The 20,859-nt window shown below is 45.8% G+C and overlaps 1 protein-coding gene and 1 long non-coding RNA gene across 10 annotated transcripts in view; one reads left to right on the forward strand and one right to left on the reverse strand.

Annotated features, from left to right (window-relative positions):
• Nucleotides 1–20,859, forward strand: part of mast2 (microtubule associated serine/threonine kinase 2) — a 275,716-nt gene that overhangs the window by 193,209 nt on the left and 61,648 nt on the right. For all 9 annotated transcript variants that reach the window (XM_039812498.1, XM_039812499.1, XM_039812500.1 and 6 more), the window contains one exon: nucleotides 20,676–20,751. In XM_039812498.1, the coding sequence (XP_039668432.1) occupies nucleotides 20,676–20,751 (76 nt within the window). The remainder of the gene's footprint in view (nucleotides 1–20,675; nucleotides 20,752–20,859) is intronic.
• On the reverse strand, nucleotides 5,851–6,794 carry LOC120566202. Its single transcript, XR_005640348.1, has 2 exons — nucleotides 6,450–6,794; nucleotides 5,851–6,063 (listed from the first exon to the last, which is right to left on the reverse strand). It is a non-coding gene; the product is annotated as an uncharacterized LOC120566202 (long non-coding RNA).

The raw sequence follows: 20,859 nt of genomic DNA on the forward strand, positions 1-20,859 counted from the left end.
TTAATATGTAAATAAAGGGCTCAATATGTATATATTTAAACATTTCTGTCTTAAAATGCGTTAAAATAACATTTATTGGGGTTTCTTCAACGGTAGCATGTTTTTTACAGTAACTGGGTGATGACGTCATAAGAGGGAGTAGCAACCCATAGCAGGTACATAGACAGGCCAACATCGGGACAATTTTATCCATTTTCGCCATCTTATTCATCACTAAATTCACGTCTGACAACGTTTTAGGCGAGAAATTAACTCTTTAGATTTCAAATATAGGCGGTCTAGCAAAAATCGTCACTAAATTGACAATTTATTTCACTCAGATACAGTATTAGGGGACCACTAAGGCCTATATAAAAGAGACTTCAGGTACAGTATTAGGGGACCACTAAGGTCTATATATAAGAGACTTCAGATACAGTATTAGGGGACCACTAAGGTCTATATAAAAGAGACTTCAGATACAGTATTAGGGGACCACTAAGGTCTATATAAAAGAGACTTCAGATACAGTATTAGGGGACCACTAAGGTCTATATAAAAGCATCCAAAGAGCACCATGTCATGGGACCTTTAAAAATGTGGTGGGAGTCCAGCTGTATATTGGCACGAGTTATATATATAAATAAGAACCAAAATGAGTCAAATTAACCATAAATAAGTGTGTACAAGTGAAACCTGACTTTTAGCCCTGTGACAGGTTCTGTTTCCAACAGCACTCGTCAGATGTATTTCAATCAGGACAGACTTCGTTTTAGATATGCAAGATTTATTGTACGATTGCAGTCTTTGGACATTAGACTCCGTCATTATGAAATTATATATATTTAGGGGGTCAGAAAGCCAGAAGCTGATCCCCCGATGGAGTCTGGACACTGATGGTGGTGTGAGGACCCCGAAGACCGAACCGAGGAGCAGACGGCAGTCTTGCCGGAGGAGGAACCAGGAGCCGTGCGTGATGAAGACCTGAGCAGAGAGAGAGACAGGTTTAAAACAGGGATGTCATGCTGTGAATGGTTTGTGAAATTCAAGGCTGCTTCTGATTGGTTAGATATAAGTGAACGCCTCTAACAGCTGTTCAGTTTAGAAGAGAGAGAAATGTGATTAAGTTGAGAAGTCTTCCTGCAAGAATTTACGCTGAGCTCCATTAGTGAAATCAAACTGTGGAAAAAACTAATATACTGTGATGTATTTACGGCCTTTAACTATCAGCTGTACTTGGTGTAAAAGCATGTGTCTTCTGGTTCAGATGAAAGGCTTTAACAGATAGAAGACATTTCTCTGGCGCATAGGTGAGGGTTAAGGTGAGGGTGTGGGTGGGCAGACCTCACTCCCACCATCTGCACTCCTACCAGATGGACCTCCAGTGGCATGAGGGAACCCGTGACGACCTTGGTCTGGCAGGAGTTGCGGGGGGGCTGCCGGTGGTCCGGGCAGTTGGACTCCGCCTGTGCCTGTCCCCAGGTGCAGGTTTGTCTTCGGGGTTTGCCCCCCTAGCCACTGTACCCCCCCGAGTTAACCCACGTGGCTCTGGGGTTGCCTTCTTCTGCCTTCCCAGCCGTTGTGGTCTTCACTATTTACCCATAGCTGGGGCTATTTACCCATAACTGGGGCTATTTACCCATAGCTGGGGCTATTTACCCATAACTGGGGCTATTTACCCATAACTGGGGCTATTTACCCATAGCTGGGGCTATTTACCCATAGCTGGGGCTATTTACCCATAACTGGGGCTATTTACCCATAGCTGGGACTATTTACCCATAACTGGGGCTATTTACCCATAACTGGGGCTATTTACCCATAGCTGGGGCTATTTACCCATAGCTGGGACTATTTACCCATAGCTGGGGCTATTTACCCATAACTGGGGCTATTTACCCATAACTGGGGCTATTTACCCATAACTGGGGCTATTTACCCATAGCTGGGGCTATTTACCCATATGGCTATTTACCCTTATAATTATATTTACCCATAGCTGGGACAGTGGTTGACGGGCATCAGGGTGCTTCCACTCACCGATGGACCTGCATGCCACGTCTCTGGGGCCCACTGCTGCTCCGAGATCCCGTACAACTTAGCCTGGAGCCACGAGGGACCAGTTACCGTGTGTGCCACGGGGAGGCGTGTACGAGATCTTGGCAGTGGAGAGGCTATGTACCGGCTGAGGAGGCTCACGCACTCGGCTCCTCTTCTCACCCCTGAGAACTAAGGGCTACCGGGGGCAGTAGCTGGAAGTAGAGAGGGGCCAGCAGAAGCAGCATGGAGCTACAGGCTCTACTACTCCAACACTACTGACCTGACGCATCACACGCCCTGTATACACACACACACACACACACACACACACACACACAGACACACACACACACACACACACAGACAGACAGACACACACACACACACACACACACACAGACACACACACACACACACAGACAGACAGACAGACACTCACACACATACACACACACAGACACTCTCACACACATACACACAAACAGACACACACATACACACACACAGACACTCTCACACACATACACACAAACAGACACTCTCACACACACAAACAGACACACACATACACAAACAGACAGACACATACACACACATACACACAGACACAAACACACACACATACACAAACAGACAGACACACACATTCACACAGACACAAACAGACACACAGACTGACTGACAGACACACACAAACACACACACCCACACACAGATTGACAGACCCACACACAGACACACACAGACTGACAGACCCACACACAGACACACACACAGAGACAGACCCACACACAGACACACACACACACACAAATGGACACACACACACATACACACAAACAGACACACACACACACAAACAGACACACACACACACAAACAGACACACACACACAAACAGACACACACACACACACACACACAGACAGACAGACAGACACACACACAGACACAGACACACACACACATACACACACACATAGACAGACAGACAGACAGACAGACAGACAGACTGTACAAGTCAAAATGCATTTACTTATCCTCAGCCAGAGAAAAGCCTTCTATACCACCTCTTCTTCTTCTTAGGCTTTTCCATCATCTGGCTCTCCAGGTCTACCAGCTGGGACCTCAGGGTGCTCTCGGTCCTCTCCCACTCCTGCTCCTTTTCCTGTTGACTCAGCTTCAGTCTCTCTGTGGCCTGCAGGAGGGATGACTTGTCCTCCTTCCACTCCTGGAGCTGACTCTCCAGCTGCTGCTCAGCCTTCCTCAGAGCAGCCAGGAGACAGTCACTCCCAAAGCTCTGCTGGTCACTCTGAGCCACACAGGACGCTCTGGTTCTCTCTCTCTCCTCCAGCAGGGAGCTTTTCTCCTGCTGCCATAGCACACGCTCACTCTCCAGCTGATGTTCACACTTCATCTCCAGAGCACACACGAGGTCCTTGCTGTCTTTGTCCTGCATCTCCAGCTGGGCTCTAAGGGAAGCCTGGGATCTTTCCAGTATTGTCTTTCCCTCGTCCTGCTTTCGGAGAGCTTCCTCCATCTCGCTCAGTTTCTCCTTCAGCTCGTGAGCTCGAGCCGTCTCCATCACCAGATAGCTCTCCAACTCTACCTCCACGTTGGTCTTACTTACCGCGAGCATCTGTCTTTCCTGACGAAGTTCCGTATTCATAGTCTCCACATTAATTTGAAGTGCCTCCTTCTCTCCCTTCATCTTCTCCAATTTGACTTTCAGGTCTTCAGTCATGAAGTAGTGAGCGAAGGTCGTCTTTCAGGGCTTTTCGCAGCCTGTTGGATATTATTCCCAGCTGGGACGAGGCTCTCTGCAGAGCCTCATCCAGCTGGGCTCTGTGGGAAGCCTGGGATCTTTCCAGGACCTCCTTTGTCGCCTCCTCTTGTTTTTGGAGAGCTTCCTCCATCTCGCTCAGTTTCTCCTTCAGCTCCTGAGCTCGAGCCCTCTCACTCTCCAGATTGCTCTCCAACATCACGTTGGTGGTCTTACCAACCGCGAGCATCTGTCTTTCCTGATGAATTTCCGTCTTTAGAGTCTCCACATCAGTTTGAAGTGCCTCCTTCTCTCCCTTCGTCTTCTCCAATTTGACTTTCAGGTCTTCAGTCATGAAGTAGTGAAGGTCGAGGTCTTTCAGGGCTTTTCTGAGACTGCTGCTGATTTTCCCCAGCTGGGATTTGAGAAACTCTGATTCCCTGGGTGGGGAGGGGACACGTTCAGCCAGCTGAACTTTCAGGTCGCTCATCTCCCTCTGCATCAGCTCTTTCTCACGCCTCCAACTGCTGCCCTCTCTCTGCTGTTGGAGCTGATCGAGGACATCGGCCAGCAAGTCCTCTCTGACGATCAGCTGGACTCTTCCCTCACATTCACTCTGGGTGAGCCTCGCCTCGCTGTCCTTCAGCTCACACCGCGCTTGTTCTTCAAGTGAACTCAGGTAGAAATTCATCTGCGGTTCGATCTCTCTGCCGTTGAATTCCATGTTGAACGTAGTATTCTGCTGGACCAGTGTCTCTTCTCCTTTAGCAATGTAGATTGTCAGTCAAATGCCTCTCTGATACAAACTGCTGCTTGTCTGGCTGAATTTGAGTCAGAAATGGGTCCCAGTATCCATAGATTCTCAACAACATCCAAGGGCCGCAAGTATGACGACAACAACATGTATTCTTATGTTTCCAATCCAAATGGTTATTGATTCTATTCCATGCCATCTTTGATTCTATTGTTGCTATGGGATACCAAGTTGTCTATGTTTGAACATACAGTATGAATGTAGTGATTTCTAATGATTCCTAAAATATGGCAAAGAAAGTATACTTTACGAAATATGGAAAGGAAAAGACGGTTGTCTTTGCACAAGAGCAGTACACACAAGTAGGCGCCATTTTGGGACGCCATTTTCTCTAACTCCAATAACCATGTGCGCTCAGCAATTACCTATTATTTGATTACTAGACGTGCATTTACCACAATAAAACATTTCTTTACTTTTATTCAAACTATCCAATACGTTTTAAAGTGTAAAGTGCAGGTTAACCACCACAACCAATTAATATGTAAATAAAGGGCTCAATATGTATATATTTAAACATTTCTGTCTTAAAATGCGTTAAAATAACATTTATTGGGGTTTCTTCAACGGTAGCATGTTTTTTACAGTAACTGGGTGATGACGTCATAAGAGGGAGTAGCAACCCATAGCAGGTACATAGACAGGCCAACATCGGGACAATTTTATCCATTTTCGCCATCTTATTCATCACTAAATTCACTTCTGACAACGTTTTAGGCGAGAAATTAACTCTTTAGATTTCAAATATAGGCAGTCTAGCAAAAATCGTCACTAAATTGACAATTTATTTCACTCAGATACAGTATTAGGGGACCACTAAGGTCTATATAAAAGAGACTTCAGATACAGTATAGGGGACCACTAAGGCCTATATAAAAGAGACTTCAGGTACAGTATTAGGGGACCACTAAGGTCTATATAAAGAGACTTCAGGTACAGTATTAGGGGACCACTAAGGTCTATATAAAAGAGACTTCAGATACAGTATTAGGGGACCACTAAGGTCTATATAAAAGAGACTTCAGATACAGTATTAGGGGACCACTAAGGTCTATATAAAAGCATCCAAAGAGCACCATGTCATGGGACCTTTAAAAATGTGGTGGGAGTCCAGCTGTATATTGGCACAAGTGAACCAAAATGAGTCAAATTAACCATAAATAAGTGTGTACAAGTGAAACCTGACTTTTAGCCCTGTGACAGGTTCTGTTTCCAACAGCACTCGTCAGATGTATTTCAATCAGGACAGACTTCGTTTTAGATATGCAAGATTTATTGTACGATTGCAGTCTTTGGAGATTAGACTCCGTCATTATGAAATTATATATATTTAGGGGGTCAGAAAGCCAGAAGCTGATCCCCCGATGGAGTCTGGACACTGATGGTGGTGTGAGGACCCGAAGACCGAACCGAGGAGCAGACGGCAGTCTTGCCGGAGGAGGAACCAGGAGCCGTGCGTGATGAAGACCTGAGCAGAGAGAGAGACAGGTTTAAAACAGGGATGTCATGCTGTGAATGGCTTGTGAAATTCAAGGCTGCTTCTGATTGGTTAGATATAAGTGAACGCCTCTAACAGCTGTTCAGTTTAGAAGAGAGAGAAATGTGATTAAGTTGAGAAGTCTTCCTGCAAGAATTTACGCTGAGCTCCATTAGTGAAATCAAACTGTGGAAAAAACTAATATACTGTGATGTATTTACGGCCTTTAACTATCAGCTGTACTTGGTGTAAAAGCATGTGTCTTCTGGTTCAGATGAAAGGCTTTAACAGATAGAAGACATTTCTCTGGCGCATAGGTGAGGGTTAAGGTGAGGGTGTGGGTGGGCAGACCTCACTCCCACCATCTGCACTCCTACCAGATGGACCTCCAGTGGCATGAGGGAACCCGTGACGACCTTGGTCTGGCAGGAGTTGCGGGGGGGCTGCCGGTGGTCCGGGCAGTTGGACTCCGCCTGTGCCTGTCCCCAGGTGCAGGTTTGTCTTCGGGGTTTGCCCCCCTAGCCACTGTACCCCCCCGAGTTAACCCACGTGGCTCTGGGGTTGCCTTCTTCTGCCTTCCCAGCCGTTGTGGTCTTCACTATTTACCCATAGCTGGGGCTATTTACCCATAACTGGGGCTATTTACCCATAGCTGGGGCTATTTACCCATAACTGGGGCTATTTACCCATAGCTGGGGCTATTTACCCATAGCTGGGGCTATTTACCCATAACTGGGGCTATTTACCCATAGCTGGGGCTATTTACCCATAACTGGGGCTATTTACCCATAACTGGGGCTATTTACCCATAGCTGGGGCTATTTACCCATAACTGGGGCTATTTACCCATAACTGGGGCTATTTACCCATAACTGGGGCTATTTACCCATAACTGGGGCTATTTACCCATAACTGGGGCTATTTACCCATAACTGGGGCTATTTACCCATAGCTGGGCTATTTACCCATAGCTGGGCTATTTACCCATAGCTGGGGCTATTTACCCATAGCTGGGGCTATTTACCCATAGCTGGGGCTATTTACCCATAGCTGGGACAGTGGTTGACGGGCATCAGGGTGCTTCCACTCACCGATGGACCTGCATGCCACGTCTCTGGGGCCCACTGCTGCTCCGAGATCCCGTACAACTTAGCCTGGAGCCACGAGGGACCAGTTACCGTGTGTGCCACGGGGAGGCGTGTACGAGATCTTGGCAGTGGAGAGGCTATGTACCGGCTGAGGAGGCTCACGCACTCGGCTCCTCTTCTCACCCCTGAGAACTAAGGGCTACCGGGGGCAGTAGCTGGAAGTAGAGAGGGGCCAGCAGAAGCAGCATGGAGCTACAGGCTCTACTACTCCAACACTACTGACCTGACGCATCACACGCCCTGTATACACACACACACACACACACACACACACACACACACACACACACACAGACACACACACACACACACACACACACACACACACACACACACACACACACACACACACACAGACACACACAGACAGACAGACAGCACAAAACGAACCAAAAACAAAACACACACACACACACACACACAGACAGACAGACAGACACACACACACAAAAAACAGACACTCACACACATACACACAAACAGACACACCACACACATACACACACACACAGACACCACACACATACACACACAGACACTTCACACACACACAAACAGACACAAAACACATACACAAACAGACAGACACATACACACACATAAACACAGACACAAACACAACACACATACACAAACAGACAGACACATACACACATACACACAGACAAAAACAGACACACACACACACAACAGACACAACACACACACACACACACACACAGACGGACTGACAGACACACACACACAAACACACACACCCACACACAGATTGACAGACACACACACAGACACACACAGACTGACAGACCCACACACAGACACACACACAGAGACAGACCCACACACAGACACACACACAGAGACAGACCCACACACAGACACACACACACAAACACACACACAAACAGACACACACACACACACACACACACACACACAGACAGACACACAGACACACACACAGACACAGACACACACACACATACACACACACATAGACAGACAGACAGACAGACAGACAGACAGACAGACAGACACTGTACAAGTCAAAATGCATTTACTTATCCTCAGCCAGAGAAAAGCCTTCTATACCACCTCTTCTTCTTCTTAGGCTTTTCCATCATCTGGCTCTCCAGGTCTACCAGCTGGGACCTCAGGGTGCTCTCGGTCCTCTCCCAGTCCTGCTCCTTTTCCTGTTGACTCAGCTTCAGTCTCTCTGTGGCCTGCAGGAGGGATGACTTGTCCTCCTTCCACTCCTGGAGCTGACTCTCCAGCTGCTGCTCAGCCTTCCTCAGAGCAGCCAGGAGACAGTCACTCCCAAAGCTCTGCTGGTCACTCTGAGCCACAGGGCCGGCTCTGGTTCTCTCTCTCTCCTCCAGCAGGGAGCTTTTCTCCTGCTGCCATAGCACACGCTCACTCTCCAGCTGATGTTCACACTTCATCTCCAGAGCACACACGAGGTCCTTGCTGTCTTTGTCCTGCATCTCCAGCTGGGCTCTAAGGGAAGCCTGGGATCTTTCCAGTATTGTCTTTCCCTCGTCCTGCTTTCGGAGAGCTTCCTCCATCTCGCTCAGTTTCTCCTTCAGCTCGTGAGCTCGAGCCGTCTCCATCACCAGATAGCTCTCCAACTCTACCTCCACGTTGGTCTTACTTTACCGGCGGCATCTGTCTTTCTTGGACGAAGTTCCGTATTCATAGTCTCCACATTAATTTGAAGTGCCTCCTTCTCTCCCTTCATCTTCTCCAATTTGACTTTCAGGTCTTCAGTCATGAAGTAGTGAAGGTCGAGGTCTTTCAGGGCTTTTCGCAGCCTGTTGGATATTATTCCCAGCTGGGACGAGGCTCTCTGCAGAGCCTCATCCAGCTGGGCTCTGTGGGAAGCCTGGGATCTTTCCAGGACCTCCTTTGTCGTCTCCTCTTGTTTTTGGAGAGCTTCCTCCATCTTGCTCAGTTTGTCCTTCAGCTCCTGAGCTCGAGCCCTCTCACTCTCCAGATTGCTCTCCAACATCACGTTGGTGGTCTTACCAACCGCGAGCATCTGTCTTTCCTGATGAATTTCCGTCTTTAGAGTCTCCACATCAGTTTGAAGTGCCTCCTTCTCTCCCTTCTTCTCCAATTTGACTTTCAGGTCTTCAGTCATGTAGTGAAGTGAAGGTCGAGGTCTTTCAGGGCTTTTCTGAGACTGCTGCTGATTTTCCCCAGCTGGGATTTGAGAAACTCTGATTCCCTGGGTGGGGAGGGGACACGTTCAGCCAGCTGAACTTTCAGGTCGCTCATCTCCCTCTGCATCAGCTCTTTCTCACGCCTCCAACTGCTGCCCTCTCTCTGCTGTTGGAGCTGATCGAGGACATCGGCCAGCAAGTCCTCTCTGACGATCAGCTGGACTCTTCCCTCACATTCACTCTGGGTGAGCCTCGCCCGCTGTCCTTCAGCTCACACCGCTTTGTTCTTCAAGTGAACTCAGGTAGAAATTCATCTGCGGTTCGATCTCTCTGCCGTTGAATTCCATGTTGAACGTAGTATTCTGCTGGACCAGTGTCTCTTCTCCTTTAGCAATGTAGATTGTCAGTCAAATGCCTCTCTGATACAAACTGCTGCTTGTCTGGCTGAATTTGAGTCAGAAATGGGTCCCAGTATCCATAGATTCTCAACAACATCACAAGGGTCGTTATGACGACAACAACATGTATTCTTATGTTTCCAATCCAAATGGTTATTGATTCTATTCCATGCCATCTTTGATTCTATTGTTGCTATGGGATACCAGGTTGTCTATGTTTGAACGTACAGTATGAATGTAGTGATTTCTAATGATTCCTAAAATATGGCAAAGAAAGTATACTTTACGAAATATGGAAAGGAAAAGACGGTTGTCTTTGCACAAGAGCAGTACACACAAGTAGGCGCCATTTTGGGACGCCATTTTCTCTAACTCCAATAACCATGTGCGCTCAGCAACTACCTATTATTTGATTACTAGACGTGCATTTACCACAATAAAAACTATCCAATACTTTTTAAGTTGGATTTGAAAATGTTTATCTTGTACATGTTAAAAGTTGTAGTAAAGGAAGCTATTCCTATCCCTCACTGCTGAATTTCCCCATATTGGGTATAAAGGGCTACTGTATCCCTGTCGTAAGCTACAACTGAATGAGATTAGCTGACTGTGGTATCATGTATCCCTAATCACAGGTCGATTTATAACAAAAAGTGGCAATCCTAGTATTTTCTTTACCACGATCTGTTATTGTTGATAGCTAAAGGTAGCTAAATTAGCATAGTCATAATTTCCCGATAAATCCAGTCTTGTGCCAATGCTCTGACAAGCAGAAGCCCCGCTGTCTCTGTCCTGATAACTGTTTAGAAAATAGTTTTATATTTTAGTGAACTCACAAACAGCAATAATCAGTCCCTTGTTCATTGATTTGCACGGCGTGTTGCTCCCGTAGGGAAAGGTTCAACCCAATTCAACTCTTGCAGCGGGTATGTGTATGCTAGGGGTGGTACGGTTCATGAAAAAACACCCGAACCGCTCGGTTCGGAGCATGTGTGTACCGCACAGTTCGTCAGTACACTGTTAATGTGCACTAACCTCTTACTGCCGTAGTGCCCACTTTCGACACCTATGTTAAAACACTTACTGGAAATGACGAGCGGGATGGGCGTGACAAACGCAACCCATGGCAGCTGATTGGACGATTGCGTCACATGGGTCTGGCTGGTCCCAAATTTCAAAACAGACTGTCATGGCGACTCGTTCAGAATACGATCTCATATTGTATTAAAAAGTTCCCCAAGTTTATGTAAAATTTATCGGGAAAACGAGAAATAGGCCATGCAGTTGCTGAATCTGTCTTCATTTCAGATCGACAAAGGTCAGTTTTAACGATTTTCATCAGCTTTTGAGAGACACCGAGCCGACCGCTCCTCAAGTGGAGTGGGGCGCCGCTGCAGGTCATGTCACGTCACCTGCAGAAATGTCCAGTGGGAGAGAGGCTGCCCAGAGCTGGAGGATGCGCCAGCGTCGTTTATAGTCTGGTGTGTGGGAACATTTTGGATTTCACGTTACCTATGATGAAATAAAACAATATATAGAACTGCCACTGTGTGCACGTTTTGTGCAACATGCATTCAATATGCTAATTTTAGCTATATGCTGAAGTATATTCTGGAGTGTTAAAGAAAAAATAAGAACCGTACTGAACCGAAAAACCGTGACCCTAAAACCGTGATACGAACCGAACCGTGGGTTTTGTGAACCGTACCACCCCTAGTGTATGCGTGTGACGAATGCGAGTTTCACAGGATTGCGCCCGCTTGTCACATTGCCTGTCAAACTGCCTGCACCCCCCAACTGCCCGCTCACCGAACGCTGTGCAACCAGTAACCAGTAACATAGCTCAAGCACGATGTTCGTGGTTCGACTGGTCATGACCGTTTTCCCAAGACGGCGTCTGCCTGTATACGTGAATGGTACTGTCTTTCTAAACTATCTTTTTAATAGACTGTACACTTACAAAGTTCTCAATGCTTGGGTTTACATGTAAGGACCCTCATTATGCTACCGTTGAAGTGTGGTGCTATTTTGAGCATTGTTAGTGGTATAGAAATAGGGATTTACCCTCTGCCCCGAAAGCTAGCGTTAGAAGCTAATCACCGGTTTGGGCTAAAACTGGTCACGTTAGATTATTATGAAAACATATCCCAGAGAACGGTTGACTCGGTACACATGTGTTATTAACCCCTATGTTCATTTCGCGAAGGATTTGTCCTTTAGCTGTCCATCACAGTTTTTCCTCCAGATGGAACAGTTCTGTTCAGTCTGGCTGTGGCCCCAGAGAAACAGGTGACCGCAGAGGGGATGCCATCGAACGAAATGCATGAAAAACACAACCCCCATCTGTTCAGAGAGTGACTGCTGGAAGACTCTAGGAACACCACATGGTGGCTTGAAGAATACAAACAAGATGACATCTGGAATCACTACATACATAGCAAACACTGTGACCGAAAAAAGAACACACAGCAGCAGCCAAATATTTGGCCTTTTTTTACGAGTCGCACTGGTCTCAGGGGGTCGAGCTTTAACTGTTGCTTCATGCTCTGTAAGCACCTTTTTAAAGTGGCCTCTGAGATTCAATTTCTATGCAACGCTCTAACTGTCAGAGGAAGATCTCGGATTTAGAGTCACTTTTTGAAATGATCTTCAGGCAGACAAATAAGACCTCTTAGGCGCTAGGAAGATCCCTAAAAGTGCTTTAGGCTACGTTCACACCGCAAGTCTTAATGCTTAATTCAGATTTGTTTTGCTCCGATCCGATTTTTTGTTTGGCTGTTCACATGACCTTTTAAAATGTGGCCTATATCAGATTCCAGTGTGAACTGTTTGCGGTTTCGAACTGACCCGCATGCGCAAAAGACCAATAGCAGTGACATCAGACGCAGCACGCTGAATGCACTAAAGTTAGGGAGGTCATGGAGGAAGTCAGCATTCTCGCTTTTATTTCAAAATGTTTGTGTAATGGCAGCCGTAACATTAATGAGCAGGTGCTGAGGAGGAGAAGAATGAAGAGAAAGAGAGCCATTGCGTTTGCTATTTTTTTAAAAACGGAGCGGTTACGGTATGATCCTTCTAGTTTTGATTGAATTGAAGTATCTCCACCAGACACTAATTAGGTCTAACGCCTCACTCTCCCTCCATTGACTTGCTCCATCACTGTTCTCCATGTTGTAGGCCTAATCAAGTTTTTAATGTTGCTGTCTGTGTCTAGGGCTAACTCCCGCCGGCGCATAATTGTGACAAATGTCGGTGTAGATTGACGTAAAAGTCACATCAAATCCGCCTCGGTTGTTCACACTGCTGCCGCATTGAAAAAAAATCGGACCTGGGTCTGATTCAGGACCACATATGGAAGTGGTCTGAATCTGATTTGAAAAAAAATCTGATCTGGGCAAGATTTGAGTGTTCACACTACTTCTGTCACTTGACCCCCCAATTCGGGCCACTTTTGCCTGCAGTCTGAATGTAGCCTTAGTTTCAGATACCCAGTACTGGAGGTAAAACAAAGCACACAAGTTTTTCATATTCTCTTAGGTCTCCCACATTTGAAATGGATTCTTGCATAAAAATACTTTACTGCAAAATTGGTTAAAATGACAGAAAACAAAGCCAGGCCGAAGACGCATTGAGATTCGATCACTCAGACCGCATTTGAAGTTGGACGTCTCGGTGTTGGATTCTTTTCCAGTGAAACACAGACACACGTTAGACCGTTTAGCTGTCAGCATTTTAACTGTGTTGAAGCCAGCTGCTAGCTAACGGTAGGCTAACGTTACCAGCTGCCAAGTGTAATGTTAACTAGCGCCATGTGCAGCGATGCTTCTGTTGCCTCTAACGTCCGTTTCAGAGCACCAGAGAGCAGCACGGGCTTTTAAGTGGCACCGAAATCTGCGTTGTCATACGCTCGGGTAGATACCGGTCGATTAGGAACCCGGAGACCTATTGGCTGAGTTTCGGTACCCAACCCTAGTCGTTAGTTGCAGCCTCTGAGTCAGGTGGTGTGTGTGGTTGCCAGTTTGGGTTCAATGTGGAGCAGCATCCGTAATACTCTGTCCTTCTTTTGCTCCATCCATCCTTCCCATATCTTCCTCTCTTTTCTTTACTCCTTTCTGCCACCAGACTGCTGTGGCTGCTGTGTTTCCATGGAAACACTGCCACCAGTCTCGCCGTCTGCCTTGCGGTCCTGCCTTCTTGTGTCCCAGACCCTGCAGAGGGAATCAACACTGCTAATTTAGTATCACTAATTAATGTTGCTTCAGTACACAGTTACTGCACAGTGAAGCACTGATAGATAGATAGATAGATAGATATAGATAGATAGATAGATAGATAGATAGATAGATAGATAGATAGATAGATCCTTAATTCATCCTTTACAGGAAATTACAGTGCCACAGCAGCTTCAAGACAAACATAACACCACACATTTCCTCAAATATCTTTCATACCTATTAAGTTAAAATACAATAAATAAATACAACTACTATAAGTGCAGAGTTATTTCTGTGCATCATAAAACCTTATAGCGGCTGGTAAGGACTTCCTGTATCTCTCAGACTTGCACATTGCTGACCTCAGTTCTGACTGAAGGTGCTGTTAATCACCTTCAGGTTGTGTGCAGGGTTGGTAGTTTGTTGTTTGCCAGCAGGTGGCAGAGGTCAGAACTCTGCCACCTGCTGGACCGTCTGTAGTTCAGCCCCGACAAGAGCCCGACTGATGAAGGATTTTTAAGGCCGATATCGATACAAATATTTGATGATATAAAAAGCCGATATTCTGATACATCGGCCGATAATTTTTTTTTTTTTAAATCCAGAAATACGTAACAAAACAGATTTCCCTAACATTAGTCATTTGTAGTTATTTATGACTCCTCACTAAAATAATATGATAATGCAGTTTAAAAATAAACTATTAGGTTTAAAATAAAAGTTATTGTCACAACAGAACATTGGAGAGCGCCCTCTGGTGGACAAATTATGCAACGCCAACACTCAGAACATGGTTGAAGGGTGTTTTGTACGTTTTTTTTATTTTATTTTTTTAAATATTAATTTATCGGCAATTATAAATGCAGATACCGATAGTTTGGAAATGCCTAATATCGGTCGGGCTCTAGCCTCAACCACCGAGCCGGCCTTCTTGATCAGCTTGTCCAATCTGTTCCTGTCTGCCATGCGGACGCCTTCTCCCCAGCAGGCCACAGCAAAAAAACAGAGCACTGGCCACCACTGTATGATAGACACTGCGCAGCAAGGGTTGGCAGATGTTAAATTACCTTAACCTCCTTCGAAAATAAATTCGCCTTTGTCCCTTACGGTACACCGCCTCCAAATGGCTCCTCCAGTCCAGCTTACTGTCAAGCTGCACGCCAGGGTACCTGTGGTTGGCGACCACCTCCACCTCAGTGCCCCTGATGGTGATTAGTGTTGGTTGGGTCCTCCCCCTCCTGAATAGGGTTGGGTACCATAACCCGGTTCCTACGCAACCGGTAGGAAATGGACCTGATTAGAACGCAAATTTCGATTCCTCATTTCGGTTCCACTTAATGTGTCGACTGAAATATTTTCCCTCTGTCGCTCCGAAACGGACGTAAAAATATCCCACTTTCTCTGTAGTCTACCGTTAGCTAGCTACTGTAAATTTAGGCTAGTTTTTAAAATGCCACATTTCCCCCTCTGGGCTCACCAAAACGGACGTAAAAGCACATTAACCGTTCACTGCACGGGATCGCTAGAAAACATATCACACTTAACAAGAATAAAGTTTAGGAATCTGAATCGTTTTAAAAGTACCGGTTCGGAATCGTAACAATCCAAAGGATACCCGACCCTACTCCTGAAGTCCACAGCCACCTCCTTGGTGTTTGTGGTGTTGAGATGGAGGTGATCGTGTGCACTCCGTTCCACAAAGTCGTTAAGTGTTCCTGTGTACTCCTCCTCATCGCCCCCTTTGATCGGTGTTGTATTGGATGTCTGCTGTGGTAGATGGTAGACAGGAATGGAGCCAGCACAGTTCCTCGTGGCGCCCCCGTGCTGCTCAGGATGGTGCTTCTAAAACTGTTCTGTGTGCACACATGCTGTGGTCTGAGGAAGAGATAATCCAAACACCACAGGGCCCGTGATGGATCCCGATGTCAGTGTTCTTCTTTCAGGATTCAGTGTTTGAATCAAAGCTCAAATATGGTGTCAGCCTTTTGCTTAGTTTAAACTAACCTCCACAGAATTCTACACGTTCACAGAAACCTTTATCTAGCCTAATCCACAACTGTGATATCTCAGTGTAGGCTGGCACTTGACAAAATTAATATGCGCCACTGGAGGCCATTAAACCTTTCCCTTCATTCCCACAGGCGGTCTTTATTCATAGATGATTTCTTTTTATTTTCCTTCTCGTCTTCTCGATCTCTCACTCTGGCCCTTATCATAAATTTCATCATGGTTTCAATCACCCGGCCATTTGCCGCTAATCAAATGGAGATTCCTCACAGTCTGATATCCTGAGGGGCTGATGAGGACCAATCATCTCCAAAAAAAAAAAAATTACTCCATTTTATTAAATGTTGAAAGTCTGCATAAATCCTGCATTCCTGCTCTCGCTCCCACTCCTTTTCGTGTCATCTCCGTCACGTCTACTTTCTTTTTCTGCCCTTCTGGCGCTCTTCTCAACCTTCTCAACTTCTCTCTTTCCTTTCTCTCCAATTGCTCTGAACTTTTCCTTTGGTAAAGGCCAGCAGATGATTGGCAGCTGTGTGTGCGCTCTGACTTCTGATGAATTCTGTCAAACAATCCGCCCGCTCGTCTTTGTAATTGTAATGAAGGACAGAAAAAAAAGACGGCAGGGATTCAAGCTTTTTCTCTTATGCTTGTCACACACTTGTTTTTACGCCTCCTCCCCAATTATAGCTGTATGTTGTTATCCCAACCACACTCTCCCTGGAGAGGCAGCGAGACAGAGGCGCCACAAAGCAGATAATACATTTGCATGTATCTCATACGCCGCTATATTTCTCGGTCTTTGCTAAAGTAGGTCACCGTCGCTGCAGTTTGCAGCACAAAAACCTGGTAAAAATGTGACGGCAAAGCATCTCGTGTACCTGTAGCGACGAGACCGCCTGCCAGGTACTCTCGGCTCTCATTCACAGTCACTTCATTATTCACTTTTTCAAAATACAATCCGCACAGCGATTTATTTATTTATTTTTTTTTCCTGACAAGAAGTGGAAAGCATTATTCAAATAGACGTTAAGAGCGAATGTCAACATGCTTTGAGCGACATTGCCGTCAATACTGCCGACGTCGTCTTTGCGGTTATCACATCAGTATATATTTATGTTTAACATGAGGTATACTACTGCTAGAGTGTAGTACAATTTTCAACTCTCTCCCCATATGTCGAACAAGGGTGATCCAAATCACGTGACTTTTTTTCAAGTTGAAACATACATGTGTACAGACAAGGCTAGCAGCAGCAGCGAGACAGACCCTTAGGGTTAGGAAAAGGTTGTGGATGGGGTTAAAAGACAAATGGTTATTAGAAATATGCAATAGAAACGGAACATGAACCCCGGTCTCCTGGGGAGAAGTCCTGTGTCCACAAAAGAGCGCCTCGTGCGCTGCTATGTGACTCCGAGGGCCACTGGCCAAGCGTTAGTATGTTGACGAGTAGGGAGGGAGAGCGGCTTTTGCAAATATAACCTGAGGCCCGACCGTCACGTATACCCAAACACACCGTTTACACTTCACTGCTGTGTGTGATTGTTCTTTGCAGAGGGAGATGGATTCTTCTGTGAATGAGCCTAACATTGACTAATGGCCCACACACACACACACACACACACACACACACACACACACACACACACACACACACACACGTGTGTTTCACTATCTTTGTGGGGACCGTCTTTGACATAATGCATTCCCTAGCCCCTAACCCCAACCATCACAACTAAATGCCTAACCTTAACCCTTACCCTCAGTATAACCTAATTCTAACCCTAATCCTAAAACCAAGTCTTAACCCACAAACAGCCCTTTAACAGCCCCACAAGTGTACTGTATTCCCCGGTTTTTGGACCCCATGAATATAGTAAAACAAGCCCAGACACACACACACACACACACATTGTTTCACTATCTTTGTAGGGACATGTCATTGACATAATGCATTCCCTAGCCCCTTACCCTCACCATAACCTAATTCTAACCCTAATCCTAAAACCAAGTCTTAACCCTCAAACAGCCCTTTAAACTTGTGGGGTCCAGCATTTTGGCCCCACAAAGCTGTCGGGATCCAACAAGTATACTGTATTCCTGGTTTTTGGACCCCACTAATATAGTTAAACAAGAACACACACACACACACGCACGCACGCACGCATATGTATGCCCACACACTGTTGGAGCGATGCGGTGTGACCGTGCAGCGACTGAGCCTCATCGCCACACTGAGAATGAGTTTTTTTTTTTTTTTAATGTAACTTCAGCTTCATCCACACAGTGATCATGTATGAGACATTTGCGAGCAGTGTGATGGACACTAAGCAGCTTCTGTTTGACTAATAGGACAGTTGTTCACTCGAGTATGCGCATACGTGTTCTGCAGCTACAGACAGACGTTCCCATCAGACAGAAAGCAAACGCTCCCATTAATATTTGAGCTTCTGTTCTGTCCAGACGTGCCGCTGAGGAAAAATGCATAATTGATGCAGAAATGTCCGACTACTACTTAATGTCTTGTCCTCCGCCCCCCTCGCCGTCTCTCTCTGCTGAATTATTAGTTAAACGCCGACAATCAGAGCGCCGCGTTTCCCCTGCACATGGACTGGCCTTGGATAGTCGTATCCATCACGCTGCATATTTATTTACGGCCACGCCAGTTGTTAAATAATCTCAGGTTGATTTAGAAGAGGATTATCTATCTCCTGGGTGTCAGTTTCACAGCAAATCGTTCAGTTTGTGCCGCAGATGTTTTACATTTCCTCCCCTGGAGTACAAAGACACATGCTTGTCTAGCTCTTTCATTTCCACTTAATTATTCAGTGTGACATTGAGTTGTTGTTAGCTCCTTTGCGAGGGAGTTTGGGTCTTTTTTGCTCCAACCAATCAGCAGCAACACATGCATCTGTCCTTCCAACGACAGTTTTAAGTCGACATGGAGGTTGTGTTAGCGTTTGGAAGGAGCACTACTTAAAAGAAAAACTTCCTAATGTTTTTAGGAAAACATCTCACCCACAGGTGTGATTCGAGCTGGGCAATATATCGATATTATATCGATATCGTGATATGAGACTCGATATCGTCTTAGATTTTGGATATCGTAATATCGTGATATGACATAAGTGTCTTTTCCTGGTTTTAAAGGCTGCATTACAGTAAAGTGATGTCATTTTCTGAACTTCCCAGACTGTTGTAACTGTTCTATTATTTGCCTTTACCCACTTAGTCATTATATCCACATTACTGATGATCATTGTATAAATATTTTGTGAGAGCACCAATAGTCAACACTACAATATCGTTGCGGTATCGATATCGAGGTATTTGGTCAAAAATATCGTGATATTTGATTTTCTCCATATCGCCCAGCCCTAGGTGTGATCGATATTGGTGTTATGCTTCCGACACAAGAACTCATTGCAGGTGATGCTTGTTTTTATTTCAAAAACCTCAAATACGTTGGGTCGGGGCCATTGTTGTCATGATATCCTATGGTTTGATCCCAGCGGAAGTTGACTTCCAACATCTTTCACAGGCCAAATTCGTTCACGAACGTTGTTTTTCGGCTCTTAGGATTACTAACGCTACCGGTAGCTCTGTGTGAGAGGCGCAAATTGGGGCGATGGCGAGCCATTAGTTGAGCAGTCTATATCCTCGACGTTCCACTTCCCGGCATTGCTCCGTTGCCGCTGGAATTCTGCCGTATGTCCTTCTTTTCGGCCGGATGTGCGTCACCGTCCTCTTCCTTTGTGTTGGCGTTCTAACCTCCGGTGGATTTGTGAGGACTATGGTTAACTGCTCCTCAGATCTCTGCAGGGTAAATCCAGACAGCTAGCTAGACTATCTGTCCAATCTTGAGTTTTCTGTTGCACGACTAAAACAACTTTTGAACGTACACATGTTCCACCAAAACAAGTTCCTTCCAGAGGCTGTTTTGCAGAGGCATCGTGCCTCCGTCCGCCGCTTAGCGACGCCTAAGACGATTGTGATTGGTTTAAAGAAATGCCAATAAACCAGAGCACGTATTTCTCCCATCCCGGAACGCTGCGTGGACTAGCCTGACCCTCCTCCGCAGCGCTGTGGAGGAAGGTCTTGCAAAGTGAGACTAATGTACGAGATGCACCGGTTTCATCACGGTTAGGGAGGGCGAGAGAATTCGGCTGAACCCATTTGTCAAATCCAAGCAGACACATTCTCGTTCACTCGTTCTGCTCCCATCTTTTTGAGGGCCAGAAGAAGATGAAAAATGGAGGAAGGATGTAGGAACAAGCAAACGACTTTACACAGGCTTTCATACAGAGGCCCATTATTTTCTCTCTTGTCTTGTTGGTCAGCTTGGCTTGGAACATGCAGCAGGAAAATAAGCCTGTTGCACCTCAAATCAATCTGCTCTGTGTGTGTTTTTAGTCTAATTGTTTTGATTAGATCTTTGCAGACTATTGCTGTTATTTTTGGAAATGACAAAATATGTCCAACTCAATTCAGTTAGGTTTACTCAATAGCTCCGAAACGGTTCATCACACAGTGATTTGTTTCCAAACAGCTCATTTCCTGTGCTTGTTATCGGTTGCTGAGGGAAATAAATAGACACAGAGGGTTTCTGTTTAGTGTGCTTACCTATTATTCTCTCTCCTCTTTCTTTCCTATTCTTCTCCTCTTCTTCTCTCTCAGGCACCAGCCCACTGGACAGCCCTCGCAACTTCTCCCCGAACACAGCTGCACACTTCTCCTTTGTGCCTGCGCGCAGGTGAGGCACACAAAAACACACACTCAGATGTGCAGGGTCACACCTGGAGATCAAACCAAAGTGCATCGTGTAGGTCAGTTAGGATGAAATTGGAATGGACAGAATCTG

This window comes from Perca fluviatilis, chromosome 9 (genome assembly GCF_010015445.1).
Source record: "Perca fluviatilis chromosome 9, GENO_Pfluv_1.0, whole genome shotgun sequence".
Lineage (NCBI taxonomy): Eukaryota > Metazoa > Chordata > Actinopteri > Perciformes > Percidae > Perca > Perca fluviatilis.